This window comes from Lithobates pipiens, unplaced genomic scaffold (genome assembly GCF_037356315.1).
Source record: "Lithobates pipiens isolate NorthernLeopardFrog02 unplaced genomic scaffold, aLitPip1_a1.2 Scaffold_19, whole genome shotgun sequence".
NCBI lineage: Eukaryota > Metazoa > Chordata > Amphibia > Anura > Ranidae > Lithobates > Lithobates pipiens.
In genome coordinates this window covers 346,518,886-346,534,057 of record NW_027507764.1, presented here as the reverse complement: position 1 = coordinate 346,534,057, position 15,172 = coordinate 346,518,886, and the positions used below count along the sequence as shown (strand labels likewise).

The following is a 15,172-nucleotide window of genomic DNA, read 5'->3' as shown; positions in this document are numbered from 1 at the left end:
TACATGAACATAACGACTTTACAAAGGTCTCGGGCTTCCGCGTTCTGAACTTTTTAGACCCTTTTACACCCTTTACCAACAAGCCTGAATTGCCTTAACTCATATCACACAGTTTGAACATGTGTTTACGCATGATCCCCATTTTAGAGGGCCAATTTCTATTCTGTGCACCCAACTAATTATTACACTAAACTCTACCCACCCCTCATACACAACCAAGTGGGAGAATGACCTGTAAATCACATTGCGAACTGACTCGTGTAATGGCACTTGGAATGCGAGGGCAAAGCGATGTAGCACTAAAAATAAACTAGAAGGTCCTTACGTGGTGGTATATGGTCCCTGCCAGGATTACAAAATATTCTCCAAATTATTTCCCAGTTTGTTTTCACAGCTGTAGTGACAATGGTAGCCACCTCCACATTTGGTGGGACTGTTCAATAGTCCCAAATTTCTGGACACATATTTTTAGCATGATCAAGATTATCTGATGCTTCCATTTTTCTGAATCCTTCTATAGCTCTTCTCAACACTAGACCCACACATTTGGCATTTTGCCAATAAAATTACTGCTAAGGATCACTACTGCCACCAAACAAACCATTGCCAAAGCTCAGAATCTCACAATCTCAATTTAATTGAAGCTAAAAACAAAATTACTCAGACCATGATCCATGTCAAGGTGGAAGTTATCCAGTTGGACAAGGTGAGCAAATATGAGCAACTATGGCATCCTTGGGTAACTTCACTACTTGCCTCCTAGTTTTGAGGAGTTATTGTTCCCATGATGGGTCTTTCCAAACCCCAATGCCTTAATTCCATGCCTTAAGCATACAGGGCCATATTGTTCGTAGAGGAACTGCTTCCCCCTCCACCTTCTTACTCTTCTCTTCCTCCCCATTTCATTCTACCTTTTTCTCTCTATTAGTTTCAGCAGCAGTGCATTTTTATAGTATCTACCAGGCCTTGTACTCTAAATTACTATAGTTAATGGCATTTACATTATAGTATTCACTGTATTTTTTAGCAATTGTGTTAGTTAACATCCAAGGTTATTAGATCACTTAAAACTTTGATGACATCTCAACTACTGTGCTATACTATGGTTTCCAGCCTTCAATTATACTGTTAAGAAGCCATTTGCATTGTGATAAAGTGATTCCTATGGCATCCTGATTATGGCATTTCTCTTACTGTGTATCTCCTTCATTATTGCCTATACTCACTGCACTCAATTGCACTTACACTGCATAAGCAACCTACTGCGCTTACCTATGTGTTGTTCTCTTGTTTAAACCCCAATTCATTCAACAAGAACACATAACAAAACAACATTGAATAAAAATTGGTGCACGTTTTCAGAGGTAATGTAAACAGCACTGGAGATGAAGTCAGCAAGTCAAAAATGAGAGTAAGCAACATACTTTGAAGAAAATCATAGTAAGAACATAGAAAAAAAAGGCAATGTTAACGGTTACACCTTAAACAAACTACCAATCATCAAATGCAAAAATAGAGTGTTACAGCTACGCTCAGTAAAGCAGGTCTCAATTTTATATTGCACACCTCAGACAATCTCAGCTTTGCACAGAGTAAAGCAGCTAAGCAAGCCAGCTTGCAAAAGGCACATACTCTGTGTCTGAGGTCAGCTTCCGCCCGGATGCTTTCTAGGAAATGCCAATAGATCTGTCCTTAGCAGTGGTGGCCATCAATTACTTGTTTGTTTGTTTATAGGCTCCATATGTGCCTGTAAACGACTAACAGTGGCAGATAGGGGTACAGGATAAAAACATCTTAGGTTGCAATGGGTCGTCCCTAACAGTGCTGGCACTCTAGGCCATGGGCTAGGTGACCTAGCCTTAAATCTGGCTCTGCTTAGACAACATGATTCATAAATGCAGTAAAACAGTAACACCCTGACAAGATAATTGCATGCATTTTAAAGTTCTCACCTGAATTCCCCACTCACATATTTATCACGGTCTTTAAACATTAAGATGGAGGTTTTATAAATCTTTATTGCTCTGCTTTGTCCATCAGTAGTACTTGCATGGTAGACGTTAGCCTAAAGAAAGAGAACCCTTCAAAATAATGCCCGTGTTCAGTAAAAACACCACATGAAAAATTACAGGATTTTTGTATCACACTCTTCAATACCAGTATATACAAATACAATTAAAGCAAAAATGATTGATATTTTACATTTTAGAATATACAAAGTAATCAACCTTTAGAAACACAATTCTAATGCCGTGTACATACGATCGGATTTTCCGACAACAAAATGTTCGATGGGAGCTTGTCAGAAATTCCGACCATGTGTAGGCTCCATCGGACAATTTTTGTCGGAATTTCTGACAACAAAAATTTGAGAGCTGGTTATCAAATTGTCCGACAACAAAATCCGTTGTTAGAAATTCCGATCGTGTGTACACAATTCCGACGCATTAAATTCCACGCATGCGCGGAATTAAGCAGAAGAGCCGCACTGGCTATTGAACTTCATTCTTTCGGCTCGTTTTACGTCACTGCGTTCTTGACGTTGGGAATTTCCAACAACATTTGTGTAACCGTGTGTATGCAAGACAAGTTTGAGCCAACATTAGTCGGAAATAAATCCCAGGATTTTGTTGTTTTTGTTTGTCGGAATGTCCGATCGTGTGTACATGGCATTAAACATAATCTACATAATTCATTCAAATTGTTTTCTGTTGGTTAACCTGAGGAAAGAAAGATGCCAATTGTTTCGGAGTATCTAATTTTTCATACTGGGAACCATTCATGAAGACATTTTGACAACATATGGTTATTATAATTTTAACCCTATAGAATCTCAGCAAATGTTTATTCACCAAACCAATTACTAAACCCTAAAATTATCTAATTTTCTGTGAAATTCACACAAAATGTACACAAACGTTACACAAGAAATTGAGCCAAGGGCTCGTAAAGCACTTAGCTGTATACTTACTTCTTTACCCGTGCTGATGCAGCCATTTATTTCCGATATTACCCCTCTTGTAAGCATCTTAAAGAGAATCATCCGTGTCCTCGGGTCTAGCACCTTATAAGCAGATCAGATTAACATGTAACTATAAGCAATGACCAGATGTTTATTTTAACATAATACCCAAACCCATAAAATAAGCTTGTAAAGCTTAAGGTGGAGCTCCACCCAAAAGGGGAAGCTCCGCTGGTTTGCCCCCCCCCATATTTGCCAGCTTTGGGGGGGGGGGGGGAGCAGATACCTGTGAAAACTAGGTACCCGCTCCCACTTCCGGGTAAAGGTCGCTGCAGACATTGTGCAGCAATCTATGAAATTTCAGGCCTCTCCTCCTTCCTTCCCCCCGCGGCCTTCTGGGAGACACTCGGTCCCAGAAGACAGTGGGACCATTCAGAAAATGCAGCGCAACTCAGACACAAGGCTTCACTTCTTGTTTCCCTTAATGAAGATGCTGGTGCCTGCACCCAGAGCCGATGGATAGATCGGCTTGAGGAGCTGAAATTACGGGATTCCTGAACAGGGAAGTTTCCTTGTATTAAAAGTTTTTTTGTTTTTTTTAACTGTCTGGAACTGCTCTTTAAAAGTGGTTATAAAAAGGTAAAAGGGGGTGGGGTAGAAGAGCCAGAAGCGCAGGTGGGTCACCCGGGAAGAAGAGGATCCGGGATGCTCTGCACAGGGCAGGTAAGTATGACATAAATGTTTAAATAATAATAAACAACATTATAAAGATTTACAATCACGTGGTTTAATCTGCTTATATTTTTCCTTCCCTGGTTCCTCACTCCCCTTTTATGAACATGCAAATTCCATTTTTCAAATAAAACATTTCCATATTTAATAAATACTTATTTTAGATTGTGTGAAGTTATCACAGGGTCTCTGCAATGCAAGCAGATCATGGCTTGTGGGAGGGGCCAGCAGGGCGCTGTGCGGAGATTTCCTGAAAACAACACAGCATGCTGCCTCAGTATTCATCTCAAGAGCCCTGATACAAGCAGCGGGCTGGCTCTTGAAAGAAGAAGTAATGCAAATATCAAAATACCTTTATGAGAGGATTTCAGTCTGGAGAAGCACGTGTTCATAGGCAGGCTATATTTTCATGCAGACTGCCCTAAGGAACACCCACATGTAATGCTCAGCCTTCATGATTGAAAGAACAGATAATCAATCAATAAAAGGAGGGGCCAAGGACAGTCAGGCTGGCGAGGCTATAGGATGCTGGACGTCCTCCAGCCGGGAAATGAGACAAGTTCTGTTTGTTTTGTTAAAGCTTAAGAAATTCACAGTGCACAGGGAAATTAAAGTAAGCACCTTCAGTAAAGGAGAGAAGCCTGTACAACCATCCTCAGGTTCTTCCCGCTTGATCAGTGCCACTGGCCATAGCCAGCAGAACTGATCAATGTATTCTGACAGCAAGGAAGTCTCTCCTCTGTCAGAACACAATAAGTCAGCGGGGAAGATTCCCCTGTTCACATCGAGTGTTTGAAGGGGGGGGGGAGAAATCGGGTACTTTAACCAGCGTGTTTATAATTATATATATATATAGCTAATGTATGGGTTGCCTTAAAGTTGGAGTTCAGTTTTAACTGTTAATACTCTTACAGCCTACTATTAAATCTTAAAAAAAGTTAAACCAAACCCCTGAACCCAACACTAACTTAGCAAAGCAAGGGTTCATTTTAACCTCTTACACTGAACTCCACAATTTATCTAATTCAGCCATACTGAGTCCTCAGGTTGCTGCGTCTACTGCCAGTAACCAAGAACACAGCTCCTAAAACAACTATTTTTTGTGGAACAATATGGTTGTATGGCAAAATCAAAAAGAAAATAGAATACCTGTTCAACTGTAGCTCTATCAGATTTATCTTTAACTCGGTACCTGTTAAAAAAAGAAAGAAAATGTTTGTGTAAGAAATATGCCACTTGCATATTCCTATAATTCTATACGTCAGGACAAAAATGTGGAATCTGCCAATAAGTTTAGGGGCTGTCAATGTCCTCCTTGTTTTGTTAGAAAGACACTTAACTTAGATCATTTGGTTAGGTATTCCTTGGTTGAACTGATTCACTAAAAGTTAGTGTATTGGGACATTTGCGTTTTGCTGCCGATACATTCTGGTGAAGTATTATTTTAAGTATTTGGGTTACACGTGGGGCTGCAACAAATTATTTCCTTAATCAATTATAGTTTCAAATTAAATCGGATAAAACCCGCTCGATAGTAGGGGGCGTGACCGGATGGTGATGGCGGCGGTGTGTGAGGAGTGAGTGTGAGAGAGATGTGTGCTCTCACTGCACGCTGACGGGAGCTGGTATCAGCGGCACCCGTGACATCCCCGTTTGATCCCCGTTTGATCTCCCTAACGGAGAAGGCTCTGGCTTGGTGTGCTGGGGGGATCTGCGGTGCCCAGCAGTGGTTGCTGACTGCCGGGAGAGGCGGAGTGGCGGAGCGGTGGGGTCCCTCGAGCACCGGCGGTGTGTGGAGGAGTGTGAACGGAGGAGAGATTTCTCAGCTCAGCCCCTGGAGGTGAAACCCCGTGAGATCCGTTCGAGAGAGGAGAGAGGAGCCACATCACTGAGACTGGGGATGAGGCACAGCCACTTCCAGGTAAAAGACAGCTAAAACCAGCGAAGAAATTTAAAGGCATAGATATATTATTATGCAGTGACTGTGGAGAGACGTTCTATTTCATGCCAGATCCCCCCCATCATTGCCCCTTTTGAGCTGAATTAAAGGAGAAGTAAGAGGGGAGTTGTTGTGAACGCTGTATTATCCTTGGGGAAAGTGTTGCAGTAAAGAAAGAAAGAAAGAAAGAAAGAAATATATAAATATATATACTGGAAAAATAGCTCCTGCTGCTTGCCCTTTAAGAAATTAGCTCATTCATTCTTAAAGTTCTGGACTAATTGCGGAGTAGCTGAAGCTGACTTCTCCTTTTTTTTTTTTTGCCTTGGCATAGGGAAATTTACCCCCCCCCCCCCCCCCTCAATAGAGATATTGTTATTTTTTTTTATTTTTTTTTCGGGGACACTTGCGGATTTGAACGATGTCTGCAAGGAGGAGAGGGGAGGAGCATGCCAGGCAGGAAAATGTGGGGGTGCAATCTCTGAGATCTGCCAAAGAAAAAGATAAAGATAAAGATAAAGAAAAAGACCCCCAGTTTACTGCAACAACAGCTGGGATAGCTGCTGCGGCCAAGTTGGAAAAATATGCCCATGCTCATACTCCCGATAATACGCCAACCAAGGGGGGACAGGGGAGTCTAGTGAAACCTCCAACGGATAGAAAAAGAGTCAAGGGCAACTGTCACAAGCAGGCGTAAAACATATAAATAACAAAAATTCGGGAGCAATTGGAAGATCAGAGACAGATCCCATGCTGGTACACCCAATAAATGGTGAAGAAGAACCGACGCTGAAGGAGGTCCTTGGGGCTGTTAACGTTTGTAAACAGTCATTATTAGAGCTATGTGATCAAACGAGAAGTATTAAAGAAGAGCTGGCCTTTATACGGCAGGAACTTCAGTTAACGGCTGACAGATTAACAGCAGCAGAAGGTAGAATTTCTCAGATTGAAGATGAGGTGTATCCATTAAACCAAGAAGTCAAAGATTTAAAAATACAGATGGGCAAATATGAAGGGAAACTGGATGAATTGGAAAACAGACTCCGCAGGGACAATATAAGACTGGTAGGCCTCCCCGAGAAGTGTGAAGGCTCTGACACAGCTGAGTTTCTGGAAAAATGGCTTGTTGAAGTGTTTGGCAGAGAGACTTTCTCCCATCAATTTGCTATAGAAAGGGCACACAGGGTTCCGCTTAGAATCATGCATCGGGGGGGTCAGCCTAGATCTGTATTAATCAAATTTTAGAATTTCCGGGATAAGGTTGTTTTGCTTCGGAGGGCCAGGGAGATGGGGAGTGTCATCTACAAGGGCGCCAAAATCTCGTTTTATTCTGACTTTTCCCCTGATCTGCAGAAGCGTAGAGCAGAGTTTATAGAAGTCAAGCGCAGACTCCAGAAATTGGACATTACATATGCTCTGCTCTATCCGTCAAGGTTACGGGTAGTAGCATTAGGAGAGACCTTATTTTTTGACAAGCCGGCAAGGGTAGAAGCATGGATGCAGGAGAAGGGAGATCAGTTATTGAAGAAGTGATGTGTTTTTTTTTACATATGTATGTGTATGACCCCCTTTTCATTTCATTCATCCTTTCCCCCTTTTTTTTTTTTTTTTTTCTCTCTCTCTTTCTCTCCTTTCCCCTCCCTCTCTTATCGGGAGAGGGGAAGATTAGCAAAGGGGGGATGTAACGGGTGCACTGTAAATGAAGAAAGGGAAGATGATACACTTAAGTCAGGGTGTAGAGAATGACACACAATATAGTAAGAATTTATGCATGAGAAAGGGGAGGGTCAAAGGGGGAGGTTGTTGAGTATTGGGGGGGAGTGGGAGGTGGGTGGGGATGGAAGTATGAGAGAAGGAGGGGGGTGGGGGGAGCATGAGGGTACGTGTGGGAGTGTAGCGGTCACGGAAAAAGCCCCTAGGGGTAACCTAGATAGGTATGGAGAGGGTAGGGGGGTGGGAACAGGGAAAATGGAAGCATACAAAATTCAGGAAAAGGAAAAGGGTAATACTTGCACAGTTATAGATAATTTAAAAGCAATGAGTAAACACGGGGTAATGGTGTGTGTAGACAGAAGGTTTGGATCTTATGCTCACAAGGGGAGACTGAGAAGGGATGACACTAGGAAGTATAAAAGATGGTATAAGTACTCACTAAGTGGGATTGCACTCTCCCTTTTACATCCCCCCCTTGCATTCTCCTCCTTGGCATGAACTATAGAGGGAGAAGCAGGGATTATTTCTGCTCAACGACAGGGAATTTAAATGTTAATTTTGAGCCTCCAGGTTTTACTCTTTTTTTCTTTTTCCACACTTTCTAGAGTTATGCAGTCTAGAGTTTTGAATATTGGCTCTTGGAATGTCCGAGGGCTAGGAGCCTCTGTAAAAAGAGCAGTAGTGTTTGACACCCTGGAAAAGTGTGGAGTAGGATTGATCTGCCTACAGGAGACACACCTAATTAAAGAAACCATATTAAAAACTCAGAGTAGGAAATTTCAAGTCCAGTACCATTCAGTCCACACCTCTTATTCGAGGGGAGTGGCCGTGCTGGTAAGGAGAGAGGTGGCGTTCTCCTGTCGGCAGATCAATATAGACAAAGAAGGGCGGTTTATCTTTTTACACTGTGTAATTGAAAATCAGGAGTATGTTTTTGCAAATGTTTACATTCCTCCCCCATTTAAAATGGAAGTTTTATATTGTTTGATGGAATTTATAGCGGATAAATCGGGGATTCCTGTTATAGTAATGGGAGACTTTAATGAGGTTATAAATAAAAGCCAGGATAGGTTTCCACCAGGAATATATATGCAAACTGAGGCTGAGACCCGGCTGTCTCGATTTTTGCTGGAGGGGGGGCCTGTCCGATATATGGAGAATGCGTAACCCGGACCAGTTACAATACTCATGTTTCTCAAGCTCATACTCCTCACTCTCAAGGATAGATTTAGTCCTTGGGAATGAGGAGGCAAGCCGTGTAGTAAAGGAAATAGTTTATCAACCTAGAGGGGTGTCAGATCACTCGCTAGTGACAGTTTCGGTAAATCTAGGGGGGATAAAGCCCCCAAGTGTATGGAATATGAATCCAGTGTGGTTTGAGCTAATTGGAGACCCCGAGAGGGTGCTGTTTAGTGTGGCAGAGTTTGTGGAGTTTAACAGTGGGTCTGCAGAGGTAGGAGTAATATGGGACGCATTGAAGGCCTATCTTAGGGGTATTCTTATCCAACAGGTAGTGAATGTTAAGAAAACATCTAATGAATGGGAGAATAGGGTTAAAAGGGATCTAGTAATAGCAGAGAGCATATATAGAAAACCTCACCCCAGAGAAAAAAAAAATATGGTTAGAGAAACAACTGGAACACAAGGTAGTGGTTACTAGGAAAATAGAGAATAAAAGATTGTTCCAGAAACAAGTGGAATATGGGGAAGGGGAAAAAGTAGGAAAGATGTTGGCACAGATTGTAAGAAGTAACTCCTCGCCATCCACTGTCCCAGTGATAAGGACTGAGAAAGGAGAAATATCAGCACAGAGCTCAGTGATTACTGATACCTTTAGGGTATTCTATGCCAAACTGTATTCTTCACGGGGGACAGAGGTTGGCGAGGATATGGATAGGTTCTTTTCGAATATCAAAATGCCTTCCCTAACAAAGGAGGAGAATGAGATAATGGAAGCCCCATTAACAATCAAGGAAATCCAGTGCGCAGCAGCAGAAATGGCTAATAAGAAATCCCCAGGGCCAGATGGTCTTCCTGTGGAAACCTATAAATATTACAGTAAAATATTGCTTCCAGAGCTCCTTAAAGTATTTAATTGGGCAAAAAAGGAGGGGAGATTGCCGACTTCAATGACTGAGGCAACAATTATAGTTTTACATAAGGAGGGGAAGGACCCATTGGAAACACAGTCCTATCGACCCATTTCCCATCTCTGTGCGGATGCTAAAATATTAGCCAAAGTATTAGCCATTAGATTGAATAAAATTATTTCCAGGCTGATACACCCCGACCAAACAGGTTTTATCCCAGGCAGAACTACAAGCACGAATATAAGAAGATTATATCTTAATATGCAGGTACCTATAGAGAATGATGGCAATAAGGCAATAATGGCTTTAGATGAAATCAAAGCCTTCGATAGTTTAGAATGGCCCTATATCTGGCGGGTACTGAGGGAATTTGGGTTTGGCCGTAATCTTATTGCATGGGTAAAAACCCTGTATAATGGCCCTAGTGCTAGAATCAGGGTTAATAATGAATATTCAAATAGGATTTTCCTAGAGAGGGGGACAAGACAGGGGTGCCCCTTGTCACCCCTGATCTTTGCCCTGGCAATAGAACCATTAGCTATTGCAATTAGATCTAGTAGGAATATGGTCGGTTTCCAAAGGAGGACGAGGTTAGAGAGGATAGCGCTATATGCGGACGATATTCTCCTCTTTCTGGGGGACACAGCAGTCCCTCAGACAAGGGATGAAACGTATTACAGACTTCGGGAGGTTCTCAGGCCTAGAGATAAACTGGGAAAAATCAGCTCTTATGCCATTGGATAAAAGTAGGGCCCAAAGCCCAGGGACAGGTGCGCAGCTGGAAGTAGTGGAGCGCATGAAATACCTGGGGATATACATACAAAGAGATCCTAATAAATATATAAGTGATAATTTGGTTCCATTAATAGCTAAATTTAAAAAGAAAATCGAAATCTGGAAAAGACTCCCATTATCGAATGCAGGGAGATGCAATTTGATTAAAATGGTATGGATGCCTCAGTTATTGTATGCGTTACATAATTCCCCGATTTGGGTAGACATAATGTGGTTTAGGAAAATAGAGGTATTATTTCGAGAACTTATATGGAAAGGGGGAGTATCTAGGATTGCTCTACAAACTTTGCAATCACCTACAAGAAAAGGAGGAATGGCAGTTCCACATCCAAGGAGCTACTTCTTAGCTGCTCAATTACAACACTTTGAAATGAGTGAAGAGATGGGTGGAGGAACTAACAGGGCCCTAATATTAATGGAGACACCCCATAAGAATATGGTAGAAGCTCTGGAGGCAAATTCATTTCCCAAAAAAAAATACCTACAATAAAATTAGTAGTAAAGGTGTGGAAGGCAGTTAAGGCGATTAAAGGCCTGGGAGGCTTAACTCAGTACACCCCATTGTGGGATAACCGGAACCTGCAGGAAATGGAAGAAATAGGGGTATATAAAGAATGGGAAGTTAAAGGGATAGATAAGTTGGCCCAGTTATATACAGGGAAAATATTAAAAACATTTAGCGCTTTAAGATCAGAGTTTGATATATCAAAACAATCATTTTATAAATATCTTCAAATTAGACACGCTCTAGGGAAACAATTTAATAGGCAAGGTCCTGTGTGGAATAACTCCCCTATTTTTAGCAGATTAAATGCCCCAGTAAGGACAAAAGGATTTATAGCGGATGTATATCCAGTTATATGTGAAGGAAGTATAGGAAGCCCAGAAGGGTTTAAATGTAGAAGGAAATGGGAGGAGGAGTTGGGAATATTTACGGACGAACAGTGGAGGAAGATACTGGAGGATGGTTATTCAGTCTCAGTCTCGCCTGCCCAGAAGATGTCACACTTAATGTTGCTACATAGAGCCTATTATACACCAAAAAGACCGTTTAGTTTTGGACGCAGAGCAGATGACAAATGTCCTAGATGTCAAGAGTCTGGTGACCTGGCTCACATGTTCTGGCGATGCCCAAAATTGTTTCGCTACTGGTCAGAGATTGTTATCACCTTGAATGAAACATTCGGTGTAGCGATCATAGGGGATCCCAGGATATGTGTGCTGGGCCTGGGTGAGGCAATAGGAAGATCGCGACATACAAATAAAGTAATACTGAGATGTCTGTTTCAGGCAAGAAAATTGTTAGCTCAAAGGTGGCAAGCAAAAAATGCCCCCTCAGTAGCGGACTGGCAGTTAGTAATCATGGAGACAATATGGAAGGAGAGGGTGATATATTTGAGGAGAGGAAATTTTAAAGAATATAAAAAGATGTGGAAACCCTGGCTGGATAGAATGAGATATCCAGAATGAGGCATGGGAGAGGAGGAAGTCGGGTAGAGAGAGAGGAAGTAGGAGGGGAAGGAGGAATATCTGAGCAATGAGTGAAAAGTGGGGGTTAGATAGAAGAATTATTGACACATCATGGATAGGAACGTTTTCTAAAGGTTTTATTATTCACAATAGTATTACTGTATTTGTAAAGATGTAATAAGTGTTACACGTGCTATAGAGAATGTTTCTCTTGCTTTTATTTTGTAAAGAAATGTTGAAAATGAATAAAGATTATGAAATAAAAAAATAAATAAAAAAAAAATCAGATAAAACCCTCAAAAAAAAAAAAAAAAAAGTGGTGTATAATTTAATTATGTAAAAGTAAAAAATAAAAAAAGAAGGAGGATTTATTCTTGTATATCTATATATAGTGGTAAATATAAAAAACATGCTATATGGTTGGGAACAAAATATCTAATCCAGTCAAAATAACAAAGATTATATATCACACACATACACTATTAGGAGGTTGTATATAACAGACTCAGATCAAAACTTTAATATAAAGAAGAAGAAGAAAAAAAATAAGTTTATTAAAAAGACCTAAAAACACTGTTTTGCATATTTTCAGACAGGATTGTAATATAATATTATGCATGACAGACCTGTTCCTGCTGTCACTGAGACATTTAAAAGCAGCATGTTTTTTTATCACCTGTCATGATGGGGTTATAAAATAGCCCTTTATAGTACAAAAACAGCATATAATCGCTACTATAAAGGGGTTAATTTATACTGTGAAACAGTGAAAGCAAATCCATCTATCCACACACACAAAACTATATTGCCAAAAGTATTGGGACGCCTGCCTTTACACGCACACAAACTTTAATGGCATCCCAGTCTTAAGCCCAGTACACCAGATACAAAAATGGTGCTTTCGACAGCAAATTACGCCACCTGCTGGCTGTGATTGACAGCAGCAGGAACCAATGGCTCCGGCTGCCACATCTGAGTCCTGTGAGGAGGGACCGAGCCCAGTGCTGCTGTTGTCGGGCTCAGAGCTAGATGGAGTTGGATCAGGTAAGTATACGGGGGGGCTAGAAGCCTTTCGCAGTAGGTTTTGTACCTCCATGCATTTAAAAACCTTCTGCCTTTAGAATCACTTTATATCACTTCTTTCTCCTGACCACAACTACATGTCCTATGAGACATTGCTCCTCATTCACATTCACAAGTTCTCAGGCACTTAATGACATGTATGGACAGTGTACCGAGTTACATGTGTTCTGTACTGTGTATACTGACATGTATGAACAGTGTACTGAGCTGTATGTGTGCTGCACTGTATTTCCTGACATGTAAACAAATAATGCATTCTGTATGAAGGCCAACTAATCGGCTGACCAAATAGTTGATTCTGAAAATAGTTGACAACTAGTTTCAGCCCTAGTTACACAGTTTGCAATGCAGGCACAATCCATTTAAAGCTGAAAGTACCCAGAAGCATTGTTCTCATGGCTTGCTTTACAGTCCGATCCTTGTGCACAAAAGCAATACGCAGTGAAGCAAGGGTAAAAAGTCCTGCAGTTTTGTTTTTAAAGGGGTACAGTCATCATGGGCAGCTCCTGTATTCTTGTTCCAATAGCTGCCTTTTAAAAACTAGATCATTAAAATGTGGGTGCCAATCTCTAACCAAATGCCAAACAAATGAGTCTTTTAAATAACTAGTCATTTTTACATCCACAGTGGTGGACATAGTCACTAGAAGGTCCCTTGTTGGTTCTATAGGCATATAGAAACAAGCTAAAAGCAACCTTTTCTATACTCCCAAGTGTTCTCCTGGTTAATTCTGGGGTCAGACAGCAAACATGCTCTTCATTTTCAGTCCAAAATATGGTTAATGACAATGGTGAAGCAATCTGCATGTCTCAGTGATGGTCAGGCAAGGAAGAAGCGTTGGGGCACCAGCTACATACTGCAAACTAGAAGCATGGGCTCAGGCATTATGGAAAATGCCATGACTTCTTACCTGCTCGAGAGGTTGGCAGTGTCTTGGACTGTGGAGGTCCAGTATAAATTGCCCCCCCCCCCCCACCTCCAAATCCCTGGGGGCCCTTGTGTAGCTACACTGACATCACAAATGCTTTGTTTGCACCTGTACATCTAATAAAATCAAAGAGTCATATCAGTTCAAATAAACAAAAGCCATTAAACTCTGTTTTACTCACATGTCCGATTCCTTTTGTCTGGATTTTTCTGTGACTTTATTCATAACTGAATCAGACAGATTAAGTCTACCTAAAAATCATAAAAAGATAAAATATTTCACTAAAACACTTTTTGGTAATACATTCCTAAATTGTGCATTAAAATATGCAACATTTGCAGTTATAAAAAGGAACATTCTCTTTTACAAAAGACTTCTAGGTGCTGTAACAATATTTAAATTGTTAATAAACCTTTAAACGCTTCCAAGCCTGTAGTCGATTTGCTTTCCCTCTATCAAACTGCTCTCTTCTAAGATACCAGTTTTGTGGTGGCATCATTACCTTACACGGTTCCATGGGGCCACTTTATGTGCATGCTCCTGGTTGGCACTACTGAAGACTCTCCTTACTCTACTTGTCTCCACGGAAACACACAGCTCCAAAGCCTAGGGTAAAATGCCAGTTTCCAGCTCCTTTCCCAAGGAAGTATTTGACAGTGGCAAGGACCTGCACTGTCCCCTGTGATCTAGTGCATGTGATGTAATCAGTGCACATACTCCCTAACATTATGGGAAGGGATGATGTTTGACCTGGAGGCAGTTTGGTGAACAAGTGTGTATGCACATATATAAAGCAAAACAACTACTGTGGAATACAAGTGTGGTAATCACAGCCCTCGTAGTCCACTGACACTTCCTCCTGCTCTCCAACTGAAAGTCTGTACTTGCATACAGACAGGGAGCTGGAGGATATTTTCTGCAGGAGTCTGGCACTGCACCCACGAGCCACTGTTCCCTGGTGCAAGGCTTTGCAGGCTTCTGGTGAAAAAAATAAATGCACCTTTTTCCTGCAAAAATATGTGAATTTAAAGTGGTAGTAAACTCTGTTACACCACTTGTACCTACAGGTAAGCCTATAACAATAGCTTACCTGTAGGTATTGTGAAGATCTCCTAAACTTGCAGTCTAGGAGATATTCAGAGTGCATGCAGCCAGTGACATCACCGGCACATGCGTTCTTAAGATTCGGCTCATGGTTGCAGACCTTCTCAGCCCGAAACGATGGCTCCCGCACGCATATGTGGGAGTGATGTCATCGCTCTCCTGGCCACTCATGTAGTGGAAGGCCCTGAGCCTGGAAGGAAGACGAGAAAAGATGTCAGCCCCGGCTTTGTTTTTTTTCCAGCAGCTGCGGGTTTACTACTGCTTTAAGGTGAGCTTAGTCTTTAAAAGTAACTTCTGATGTGAGTTTCATGTTAATTGCTTGTTTTCTCTCTTATTTTTGTTATTGTGTTACTCCA

The 15,172-nt window shown here is 41.4% G+C and overlaps 1 protein-coding gene across 1 annotated transcript in view; it reads right to left on the bottom strand.

Annotated features, from left to right (window-relative positions):
- Positions 1-15,172, bottom strand: part of RIOK1 (RIO kinase 1) — a 61,120-nt gene that overhangs the window by 32,598 nt on the left and 13,350 nt on the right. The window contains exons 4-7 of the mRNA XM_077492151.1: positions 13,894-13,963; positions 4,844-4,886; positions 2,972-3,064; positions 1,953-2,065 (exon numbers count right to left, since the gene is read on the bottom strand). Of these exons, the coding sequence (XP_077348277.1) occupies positions 1,953-2,065; positions 2,972-3,064; positions 4,844-4,886; positions 13,894-13,963 (319 nt within the window). The remainder of the gene's footprint in view (positions 1-1,952; positions 2,066-2,971; positions 3,065-4,843; positions 4,887-13,893; positions 13,964-15,172) is intronic.